This window comes from Phodopus roborovskii, unplaced genomic scaffold, assembly GCF_943737965.1.
Source record: "Phodopus roborovskii unplaced genomic scaffold, PHOROB, whole genome shotgun sequence".
Lineage (NCBI taxonomy): Eukaryota > Metazoa > Chordata > Mammalia > Rodentia > Cricetidae > Phodopus > Phodopus roborovskii.
This window is the reverse complement of record NW_026126418.1, coordinates 18,929,550-18,942,646: the sequence shown is the minus strand read 5'-3', so window position 1 is coordinate 18,942,646 and position 13,097 is coordinate 18,929,550. Positions and strand designations below refer to the sequence as shown.

At 32.1% G+C, this 13,097-nt stretch overlaps 2 protein-coding genes across 2 annotated transcripts; both read left to right on the top strand.

Moving 5' to 3' along the window:
* Window positions 1-1,987: 1,987 nt before the first annotated feature.
* Window positions 1,988-2,965, top strand: LOC127221845 (olfactory receptor 10AG1; the record flags this gene model as incomplete). Its single annotated transcript, XM_051183827.1, has 1 exon — window positions 1,988-2,965. A coding segment is annotated over one exon (978 nt), but the record flags the coding sequence as incomplete, so codon positions are not given.
* Window positions 2,966-11,525: 8,560 nt separating this feature from the next.
* On the top strand, window positions 11,526-12,482 carry LOC127221844 (olfactory receptor 10AG1). The gene has a single exon (XM_051183826.1). The coding sequence runs from the start codon at window positions 11,526-11,528 to the stop codon at window positions 12,480-12,482; it is 957 nt and encodes a 318-aa protein (XP_051039783.1).
* The last annotated feature ends 615 nt before the right edge of the window (window positions 12,483-13,097 follow it).

Below are 13,097 nucleotides of genomic sequence, written 5' to 3'. Positions count from 1 at the left end.
AAATTAGGATGGGGAGGGGGAGTTAGGAAAAAGAGGAGGGGAGAAGAGAATGTGAGAAGAAATCATGAGGGAGCGTGATGATTGAGTCTGGGGAAAGACAGATCAGAGTAAGAAAAGAGATGCTATAATAGAGCAAGCCATTATAGGTTTAAAGGGACTTCTCTATACCAAGAAGAAAATTTTAAAAAGTAAAACTGTGGCATCAGGACCTATCCCAGGGGCATGAACTGCCTGTTCTCTATGGTGGATAACTTGCTCAGCCTTCCTACAGTAAGGAGGGTCTTGGTCCTACCTCAAATAGTTATGCTACACCTTATTGACTCCCCAAAGAAATTCTTACACTCTCTGAGCAGTGGATGGGGGGAGGGGAAGGGAAAGGATGGAGGGAGGAGAAAGGGAGGGGAAAGGATGAGGAATTGGGATTGGTTTGCAAAATGAAGAATTTTTTTTTTAAATAAAAAGTAAACCAGAATGATTGCCTAATAGAAAGTTTATTGAAGGCAACTTGTTACACAGGGGAAGCTGATCCCTAGGGCAAGTATCAGTATTCATATTTAAGAAGAGTTCATGTTGAAAGCAAGCAAAATAAATTTTCCAGAATTACTGTGACTTTCTGAAAAAAAAGTTTTTATGAATCTATAAATTAATAGTCACCAATCACCTGCTGCACATACTTACAGTCTTCATGCAAATATCTAAAGGTAAGATGTAATTTTGTTTGCAGTTTACTTAAATATGATTATAAGTTACTAAAAGTTAAAAATTAAAAAGTCATATGCATTAAGTGTATTATTTATTGATATTAATCATAGACCTTTCAGCTTTATTACTTATAAAAATACAGTCGATGTTGCAAGTAATGTAAATTTACTGAAAACTAATAGTAATAAAATGTAAATAGGAGAGACTATTTAAACCCAATTTCACCAATATTTGAATCAAAAGCATCAGCATATTGATTTGAGACATACACATTCTTTACAGTTATGAGATAAAGTACAGTCTTGTTTTACAAACTAAGAAAAAGAGCATGAAGAAAATTGGAAATGGATCTTCAAAAAGTGCTGCCTTTTTGCCTATGAGAAGATGGTAATATGAAGCAAAATGAGAATTTCTGCTTACTTTTGCTTTTAAGACCCCTTTACATATTTGATCACTTGAAAACCCAGAGCAAAGTTCAATTGTGCTTCTCTACATTAATTCTCTACATTAAAAAAACAGTATTATTCAATGAAAACAGAGAAGATAAATTGTACTCTAAAATGGTGACACAGTGTAAAAATGAACTCCCATAAAAAATTAAAAAAGAATAAAAAAATGCTATAAATGCTGATTTATTCATTAACAATAATAATTTAAATATATTTCACAGGAGGTGTTATAGAGGAAGTAAAATTTGAAAAATATATTGAAACAAAGTAATAAAACAACACTAAGAAAAATGGACCTAATTGCAATCTTAATATCATAACAATAAAATGGTGACACAGGGATGAGAGAAAATACATGAAGGATGCTTGATAAATCCTCAAGGAAGTACAATGTTTTATATTCACCTAAAGTTACGTCCACTGTTTGTAAACACACACACACACACACACACACACAAATTTTTGTTTATTATTTTGTGACACAATTTTTGTTTATTATTTTGTGAACTCTCTTTTTTCAAGCTTCTGTCTATATCTTTCCTGTATGTATATGTATGTTAAGTCATTGATCTGACAATGCCCCCCACAAAAAAGCATGGCCTAGTGCAATATGTTTGAAATGATAATGGCCACTATCATTGTGTACTTATAGCAAAATCTAATAAAATAAAACAAATCTTATTACCTTGATTTAAATGATTTTAATTATTTTATTTGTTAGTTTCAGATGTTTCCAGTCTCATTGAAACAATGTAAGTTGATATAATTTGAGTTATGTATGTTCATGTTCTTCATTTAAGTAAAATAACAAGACAATGTAACATAAGATGAATTAATTAACCACCTTTGATGTATTGTCTATAGATAAACAGAAATTTTCAACAGAAAAATCGAATGCCTCTTCTCTGATAGAATTTGTCCTACTTGGGTTTTCTGATGTCCCCCATCTCAAGTGGATTCTCTTTGGGATATTTTTGCTCATGTATTTGACTATTTTGATGTGCAACAGCACTATAATGCTAATAACAAGAATTGACTCTGCTCTGCAGACCCCTATGTACTTTTTCCTTAGCAATTTTTCTTTGGTGGAAATTTGTTATGTAACTGTCACCATCCCGAGGATGCTCATGGACCTCTGCACTCTAAAAGGAAACATCTCTATATTTGCTTGTGCCACACAAATGTGTTTCATCCTTATGCTTGGAGGTACAGAGTGCCTTCTCCTTACAGCCATGGCCTATGACCGTTATGTGGCCATTTGCAACCCTCTTCACTATTCTCTCGTCATGAATCATAGGATCTGCACACAGTTGGTAGCTGCTTGCTGGATCAGTGTTATTCCAGTTGTGATTGGACAAACATACCAGATATTCTCACTACCTTTTTGTGCATCTAACAGAATTAATCACTTCATCTGTGACATCCCACCTGTCCTCAAGCTTGCTTGTGGAGACACATTTGTGAATGAGATAGCAGTTTACATAGTTGCAATGGTGTTTGTCATGGTTCCTTTTGTGTTGATCATTTTTTCCTATTGCAAAATCATCTGCAGCATTCTGAAATTGTCCTCAGCCAAAGGAAGGGCCAAAGTGTTCTCCACCTGCTCCTCTCACCTGACAGTTGTAGTTCTGTTCTATGGAACTGCTGGCATCACATACTTACAACCCAAGCCAAATCAATCAGAAAGAATTGGAAAACTGTTGTCTCTTTTCTACACCATTTTTATCCCTACTCTGAATCCCATTATATACACTCTGAGGAACAAGGACATCATGGTAGCTCTAAGAAAACTGCTAAGTAAGTTAGTAGGATGAGGCAAAGGCTTGAAAAGTTTGTATCTGTTTATCATTACACAATATGATAAAACACATAATTTTATTCTGACATTATTTAATACTGATTGAATTTATATTAAACACCCAAATTTTATCTTGTAACCTTAATTTCATACTTCATTACAGAGCTTCCATATTTCGTTACAGAATTCATCAGCAGCCCTTGTCTGCTATCAAGACTTTCTTTTTCATTCTTAGCTAAATACTCTGCTCAGACTGCCAGAGCATCTCTTTAGCAAATAATATATTGTGATCTGTAAGGATAGGCAATTGTCACATTCTGAGATGGATATAATGTGACTTGCACATAGTTTCTTCTTTGATTCTGTGGCTAGGTTTTTTTTTTTTTTTTTGGTGTTGTTTTTCTGTGTGTTTGTTTTTAGTACAATGAATTCTTGAAAGGTAGCTATTGTAGTGGGAGTGTAAAAGGTCAGGCATCGGGCAAGGAATAGCTCAAAGGAAACTATTTCTCACTAAGGAATTGTTTGTTATTTGTAGATTTTAGGTGAGTGGGACATGTTCTCTAATCATTTATGCAAATCTCATTGCCACACCCCAATAGATAATCCTGATCTATACCCACACAGAGAGTATTTGTTGTACTAAGTAAGAAAACAAAACCAAAGTCATGATTCTGAGAAAGAAAATGATAGAAAGGAGACAGGATTGTTGGGGCTCAGAGTGAGAAAAAGTGAAGAGAGAGAAAAAAAAGAGAGAGGTGAAAGAGAGTGTGCAAAACTCATCCACATGCTCTGCAAGAAGAATCATACACACAATGTAACATAAATACATCATACACATGTAAAATTGATGAACTATGTTGACAGAAAACAAGCTTAAATCTTATTTACATCTTTTATACAAATTGAAGCAATGTTTCAATTCATCCTAGATTGTAACATTAGGAGAAGGCTGATAAAGGAACATGTTTTTGAAGCAATATTGATATTTTGTTTACTATCACAGGTCATGGATCTGATAGAAAAGAATAAAAATAGTGTATTGGCTTGAAGTAATTGCTATAGGAAAAGATTTTTCTGACCAGGAAACCAATATCACAGGCACTTAGAGACCACATGATGCTGCAAAGCTTCAGTGTGGCAATGGGTATTGTCATTCAGAAGTGGTTGGCTAGGGAACAGGAGATTTTTACCAAATACCTGTCCAAGAGACGGTATCTAAAATGTATTAATAATTTAAAAATATTATACATTCAGTAAACCAATAGACAGTCAAAATGGAATTCAGAACTGAGCAAACAGTTCATAAGATTAAACACAAATGATTGAGAAATTAAGAAATCTTCAACCCATACTATTGGTTGTTGCCCACAAACTGAGTGTAAGGTCTAATTACACCATGGAGTGATGAAAGATGTCATCCTGTAAATATGTTTCTCATAATGAATAAAGCACTTGTTAATGAATAATGCAGAGTGAATTCCAGGACAGATAAAAGTTACAAAGAAACCCTGTCTAAAAAAATTTAAAAAAAGAAGTAAAAGAAACAGAGTAATAAAAAAGCCACATAAAGATGGAAAACACAGAAAAACTGTGGATACTATATACTATTCAGTTGTCTTTAAATTGTTTGACTGCTGAGGAAATAAGAACTGATAAAAGAAATGCTGCTGGATTAATTCAATTTATATATTTTAAAAATGCTTTGACTTCTAAATTTAAGTCTAAGTACAAGTTACTGGGGAAAAGGATTTCTATTTTTGTTTCCACAGAAAATGAAAAGCAAAAGCGCTAAAGGTTTACACTGTGTTCTAAAATAGACGTAGGCTTGGGAGAGAAAGAGAAAAGGGATAAAATGGTTTAAAAATAAAAAGACAGAACAACTGGTTGTGGTGGCGCACGCCTTTAAACCCAGCACTCGGGAGACAGAGGCAAGCAGATCTCTGTGATTTCAAAGTAAACCTGGTATGCAGAGTAAATTCCAGGACAGATAAGAGTTACACAGAGAAACCCTGTTTCAAAAAATGAAAAAATAGAAGTTAAAGAAACAAAGTAACAAAAAAACCACTTAAAGATGGAAAGCACAGAAAAATTATGAATACTATACCTATTCAGTTGTCTTTAAATTGTTTGACTGCTGAGGAAATAACAACTATTAAAGGAAATGCTGCTGTATTAATTCAGTTTATATATTTTAAAAATGCTTTGACTCAAAAATTTAAGTCTAAGGACAAGTTACTGGGGAAAAGGATTTCTATTTTTGTTTCCACAGAAAATGAAAAGATGTGGATTCCTTCCAGAGTAATGTGGTTTGAGCAAGCCTGACTGCCTGAACCAGAGTACAAGGTGATCCTACATTCAAAACAGCTGGACAAAACAGCCCTACAGACTACAGCCAGGATATCTGAATCTTCTTTGAATCCCCCATGACAGAGCCCCTTACCAGCAGGAAGTAGTTTGGAAAGAACGATGTCCAAATTCCCAAATATTGTGTATAAATGTTTGTTTTCATTTAACTGGACTTTGTTATATAAAATAAAATAATAAAATAAAAAAAAATTAGATTGCAAGTGGAGCTATAATTACACAGTGCTCATATTTACAGTTTGGGAAAAATATATAGGGTTGCCTATATAGCTAAATATATAGCATAGCTATAAAGTGTATGAATATGGAAATAGAAAATAGAAATATGAATACTTGCTCTTGGTAGGAAAAAACAATGTGCCTGATTATCTTATGGCCACCTACTACTGTTCATTGAAACTTAGTTAACAAATATGCTGTGAATTATTTTTAAAAAAAATATAATAATTGATAGCAATAATATAGCAAAAATAAATATGTCTTCAAAGGAATGATGATAATAAGGATTTTCAAATATATTCTATTAATAGGCATGCTAGTTTAGTGCTTTGGAAGAGAAGGCAAGAGGTGAATATGATAAAAAATCAGAGTCATATAAAGTCAACTACAAAATGGCTCTCATCAAGTTTACTGTATAGAAATAGAAGAAGAGCAGTTTGATATTGAGCATATTCTTATACATATACAGCATAGTCATTGACTATGGTGGTTAGGTTCAGTGATTTCAGCTTTCTATACTCATGTACATTTCATTTAAATAATATAAGAATTTTAAATTATTGTAAGCTCTGTGTGTGTTCAGATTTATATGATTAATACATTTAGGTATCAGTCTCAATATTGATAGGATTTTTTCTTATTTTCTGTGATAAATATATTAGTTGAATTTTGGAATTTCTTTTGAAGAGTAGCTCTTTACTTGAGGCAAGAATTTTTGTTTTTATCCTATTTGTTAACATTGACTATGCATAATATAAAACTTGCTTATTTTTATGTACATAATTATTTAATTTGATAATTTCTTTTTCATTTGTATTTTATATATGATTAGTAATTGTTTAAAAATGAAATATTAGATAATTTCAGGATTCTGCCTTCTAAAGAATACTGTCTATAATAATATTAACTTTGTTATAGAATCAACTTTTAATAAACATTTTATTATTACTTCAAAGACTATTTACTTGTCTAAATCAATTGTTTGAAATGTACACATTTTATAAATTTATCTTAAATTTTTTATATAATTCTCATTTACATTTGTGTGATTTTGTGGGATATTCTATTCTCTAGCAATAGAAGATCTGTCTATTCTTTTGATGACTTAGAAATCCCTTAGTATCAGCTAACTTTGGATATGCATCTAACATGTTCATGGTTGGCATCTGTCAACCTGAGCTCTGCCACACCTGGTCAGATGTGAAGACTCACTACTTGCTCCTATTTCTCTTTCCATCCCCATTTTAGTGCTTTCTAAACTTTTAATTAAATTTACCATCAAAATTGTTAATAGTCATTATTTAATGAATAATATGATGCAGTAATACATTAGAGAGCTAACAACTCCAGTGAAGATGTTTCCAAATAAGTTTTATTTAATTATTTTGCTTGTAATATTTTGAGAATATTATTGCCCAGGTTAGGAAGTTTATGTTATTGTTATTATTATTTATTTATTTTTCTTATTTTACATATTGACCCCAGATCCCTCTCTGTCTCTTTGTGCCTCAACTCCACCCTCCCATGCCCCCAACCACCCTCCCATCCCATACTGCCCCCTCCACTAAGGTACATAATGTTAGGAATAATTGTCACTCTCAGGCCTGAAGTTTAGAATACACAGATTCCTGTCCTCATTGATTTTCTATTATTGCTGGTATCTTAAACCAGATTTTCATTTCATTCTAATAAAGATAATTTTGTTTTTTAAAACCATTACAGTCTACCCTGTAAATACAGAATACAGAACTCATTACAGTATACTGACTGGACCAAAATAAATACATGCTCACAGACTCTGTCTACTATGAGTTAAGGCTATTGATAGTGTCTCTATCACAGAGAACTTCATATATAACTGCATATTTTGCCAAATTAGGCAATTATTTTGGTATCAATTTTGGACTATCTCTCACTGTGTTGTTCAGTAAACTGTCTATGTCTAGGAAATAAACCACACTGTGTTTTCAAATACACTGGGGGATCAATTTACATATTAAGGTGGAGTAACATTATCTTGGAAAAAATAAAACAGGCAAAAAAGGAAGCATTAAATAGATTAGCTGACATAGATATTTAGATCTATAGACAGATTTCTAGTGAGAGACAGAGATACATTTATTTGAAGAGAACTTTGTGGTCTAGAGAAACAAAATCTAGAGAAACAAGATTATAAACGATTGATGATACAACTGATTTGACATGAGGAGACATTTAAATCATGGGTAAAAGTCAACATTAATCCATTAATCTTCATTAGTAAGGTAAATATGATTTATTTTATACTGACATCCACTATATTTCAATATCAATGTATTCCAAGAATAAACAGCATACAGTAGAAACGGAATTATTTTAAAAGTTAATGCATGTTTTGTTAAATAAATATAATTTATATAGCAATCGGTACAGTAAACACAGACGTTAAACCACTTCCAAATTGAAAAATCTTTACTCATAATAATCTTGTGAAGCATAGGTAATTTCATAGAACACTTCATTTTGAAGCAGCATATTTTAATAAATTAACAAAGAAGTGGCATTTCTCCTTATCCAGTCTTAATCATGTTTCAATCATAGTCTTAGAGTTAAACAGCTCATGTAATATATTCACAATAAAGTGAATCCAAGGACTCATTATTTTTAAACAATCATAATGAATTCATGTATATAAGTATTATATAATACAATGAAAAATATTTTAAGATCACTTGATTTCATAAATTCATTAGAGGAAGTGTAGTGTTTATATATAGCAAAAGAAAGTTGAAAAGCTTTATCAAAATTCTGAACTGTGGATGATGTAGAATATTATTACAAGTTACTTTAAGACTTTGAATTTATTCATATAGGAGAAACAAAATAGAAATTCCCTGGAATATTTTTTTTTACTGCAAACATGTTAGAAATTAAATATTTACTTAAAAACAGTGTTATTTGAGTAAAGCATGGTAAGTTTCTACCAGAAGATACACCAATTGCCAGAATGTCATTTGAGTAACTAGATTTATTATAGCACAACTTTAAACAGTGTGAATAGATGAAAAATAATTATTAGTGAATTATATCATTCATTGACACTTGAAAATATGATGTAGGAGAATTTTATTGTTCTTATCCTTGATATTAATCACCTTTGTCTTGAGAGTAAAACCTTCTCTTGAACAGTGTCTTTTTAGTAAAAAGTTGAATGGCACCATGAGCATCAATCAGTGCAGAGTAGAATTTCCTAAAGAAAATTCTTGACTGAAGTAGTAAAATAAGCATGGGCTTTTCCTTGCAATTCATTTAGGATCTATGTGATAAATTCCACACTAAAGCATAGAGAAAACTTCAACAAAAGGATCTCATTGAAGTACTGATATTGGAGCCTCATCAAGGAGACCTAAAGAGAAAGGAAAAAGAGTTAAAACAGCTTCCTGGCTATATTACCTTCAGGCAGACATTAAAGGTTTCACTAAAACTTTATCAAAAAAGGGAGATGATACTCATTTCCAGAATAAATCTTAAACAAAGGGGGAAGATTCAGAGAATGTTCTTGACTAAATTTTGATTAAAACATTTAGGACAAAATGGTTAGAAAATGAAATAGAATTAAACATAATATTTGAAAACAAATATAGCTAACATTCATAGAAATGTGCACTATGACTAACTACCTCAAAATTTTTGCCTGTATTAAGAGAAGTAATGAACACACTATCCTATGTAATTTTATAGCCATTAGACGATTGGATAGCTTAACGAATTATGACCAAATTATATCACAGTGTATATCATATACAGTAGGTGAATATAGAAGAATAATTCTACCTCAAAACATTTCAGTATTGTTAGTAAACTTTTTTTGTCTAGACAAGGTCCAATACACAGTGCTGTAGGGATGAAAAATAAATCACTGTGAGGACTCTGAGATCATCATAGATCAAATTTCTTAGGGGGCATCCTCTTCAGGATTTTGTAAAAGTTCAAATTTAACCACTACAAAGAATGAGGTCCTCTTTGTCACTCTACAAAAATATTCCCTGTGAACATAACAAATTTGTGGCCCTAAAGAAAGAAGGGTTGAAATATGACAACCAATAAGGCCATCAACTTAAATTTTAATAAGAAGTGTGAAACTGCATTAAATTATGACGATAATTGTTATTGACTTTATAAAGTAATGAAAATTTATGCTATGCCTAGCACACAAAACTATACACCTGTTGTTTGTTTATATAGTCAGTTATCAATTATATTTAAGCTCATAAAGAAACCCCATACCAATTTATACTCACAAACTTAGGGAAATAATGACCAATTCAGCAATTATCTGTCTCTGAACACACACACACACGTGTGTGTGTGTGTGTGTGTGTGTTCATATAGATATATATAATGTATTATATATGTATGTGTGTGTGTGTGTGTGTGTGTGTGTGTGTACATATATCTTTGCTTCTTATAACCCCACACTTTATGCATGGGCCCTCTTCACTTAGTGCCTGTATTTCCTCCATTACAATTGTGCCTACATCCCGATAGGGAATATGTTCCAAAACTTGATTTCATGGAAAACTTCAGAGACCCATTATCAGTCAGAAAGATACTTCTTTTAACCATGATATCCCAAACTTTTTTGTCATTATTGTTAAATTGTTTGTCATTATGAAGCAAAAAAATATGAGGTATGTAAATTATAAAATGAAAGGAACCTTGAAAATTAATAAAACATGTTGCAATACTCAAACTAGATAAGAGGGAATATTTTGAAAGTTTTAGCCATAAAACTATTATGATAAAATGTTTGAAGAAATAATAAACAATAGTATGTATGTATTGAAACTCACTAGGCTAAAGCATTGGTTTATACAGTTTTATATTTTGCATATTTTTGTTTTTTTATTGAAATTAGGCTTCTTTCATACAATATATTCTCATTTTGGGTTTCACTTTCTGAACTTTTCCAAAAACAAGTCCACAGCTTTTTCTTTCTCTCATTAGAATTCAATAGTCATCCTGAAAAGAATATTAAAATAAGTATGGTAAAGTAAAACAAGCATACTAGAATAGGACAAAACACACAAGCAAACAAAGGGAAACAAGCCAAAGAAAAGTATAAGCACATATCACAGAGATACATATATTCACACACCAAAATTCCAGAAAACAGAAGTGAAAACCATAATATATATGTAAAAGATGTGTAAGGTTTAAAATAATGCAATGACAAAGCATTAGATACCAAATACCACAGACTTTGTTTTGTGCTGCCCATCGACGTTGAGCATGGGATCTGCACTATAGAGCAGTTTGTATACCCAGTGAGAATGCGTTAGAGAAAGTATTTTTTTTCTTTTGCCAGTGGTTATTAATTTGAGACAATGGATTAGGATAGGGACAATTTTAATTTAAATTACTAGGAGATGTTTAAAAATTTATTTGTAAAATATTAATGATATATTTCCTCCCCCCAAAAATAACAAAACTCAAATGAAATAAAAACAGGATTTTCTTTTAAACAGCATTTTTAAAATTCTGTTTTATGTTTGCAAATGTTTTTCCAGAATATATACATTTCAGCCTAAAGCTGAAGTTACAGACAGTTGTCAGTTGCCTTGTGGGTGCTGGTAATCAAATCTGGGTCTTCATTCAGAGTTTTGTAGTGCTGAGCCTATTTTCTGGCCCAATAAAAGCATAGTCAGGATATACACAGATAACGGTATCAGAGATAATACAAATCAGCTAATATAGTTATCAGAAGTAGCTTCCAATTGTTGCATGAGCTGTGGACAGCTAACATTTAAGTTTTGAAGGCATTTTAGGTAATATGTAAAGGAATAATAAATAAGTTTTAAAATAAGTGAAACTAAAATTCATAAGTAGCAGTACTTTTACAGTAGATACAATTGGTAAGATAATGAATATTAATCAGGATGACTGATCTTTGATAAAATCCTCTTACCCTAAAGTGAAAGTAAGCAATCAAGCTCTCTGAATCTTCTTCACAGATGGACCACCAACAAAAACCACAGGGAGGAAATTTAACCAATCTTCAGGAATTTGTTCTACTAGGATTTTCAGATGTTCCTTACCTCCAGTGGTTTCTATTTGGACTGTTGATTGTCATTTATTGCTTCATCTTATTGGGTAATGGAACCATTGTAATAATTACAAAAGTTGACTCTGCTCTTCAGACCCCCATGTACTTTTTTCTTGGCAACTTTTCTTTTTTAGAGATATGTTATGTATCAGTTACTCTGCCCAGAATGCTCTTCAACCTTGGGACCCAGAGAAGAACCATCTCTTTCATTGCCTGTGCTGCACAAATGTGCTGCACTCTTATCCTGGGGGCCACAGAGTGCTTCCTGCTAGCTGTCATGGCCTATGACCGTTATGTGGCCATCTGCAATCCTCTGCACTATCCTCTACTCATGAACCAAAGGGTGTGCTCTCAGTTGGTGATTGGCTCCTGGATCAGTGGAATTCCAGTACAGATAGGACAGACATCACAGATTTTTTCTCTTTCCTTTTGTCATTCAAACCAAATCAACCACTTCTTCTGTGACATCCCCCCAGTACTTCACCTGGCCTGTGGGGACATCTTTGTGAATGAGATGATGGTTTTCCTAGGTGCTGTTATATTTGTATTGGTTCCATTCCTGCTAATAGTCTTCTCCTACAGTAAAATCATTTCTACTGTCCTGAAGTTGCCATCAGCCACAAGTCAGGCCAAGGCATTCTCCACCTGTTCATCTCATCTTGCAGTTGTTATTTTGTTTTTTGGATCAGCTATGATTACATATTTTAGATCTAATACTAGTCATTCTGGTCAAACTGACAAAGTGCTTTCTCTTTTCTATACCATTGTGACTCCTATGTTTAATCCCATGGTATACAGTCTAAGAAACAAGGATGTCACAATAGCATTAAGAAAAATCTTATGCAAGCAATTTACTGAAAGATAATATAACTTATATTGTAAATATGGCTTTGTATGTGTCTGTAATTAAGTCTTCAGCGATATCTATCTTTAACTATTTATCTTATCAGTTTCTACACTAATGATAACTACAAAAAATTCTTTGTAATGTTGAGAGAAATTTATTTCTTCAAGTATGTCTTGAGATATATATATATATATATATATATATATATATATCCAAATTAAATACATTTCATCTTTACATCTATATTTATTAGGAACTCATTCCAAAAGATCATTTGATACAATTAACTTAAGTAGATTTTTGTACCACCTATTCTAATATAATAACTACATTAAATTTTATATACCTCATTTATACACAGATACAATGGTTTTACAACTATGTAGTAAAGTTAATTTCAACTGTGTGTAAAGACTCTGACTGCCATGGTTGATGAAATGTATATTATCCCTGGAAGCCACATTATTACTGAAGCATTCATACTATTTCAATTTGTCCTCAAACTTTTAAACAAGTGATGGGGGACTTAAATTCCTATTAAATTCACAAACACAAACAGACAGACACACACAGTCACAAGAAGACACATACAAACACACACACACAAAAATAACACTACTCTAGAAACAGTTC

Bases quoted from the DNA above. Each gene is read 5' to 3' on its own strand.
- LOC127221844 (XM_051183826.1), top strand. From the start codon at position 11,526: ATGGACCACCAACAAAAACCACAGGGAGGAAATTTAACCAATCTTCAG.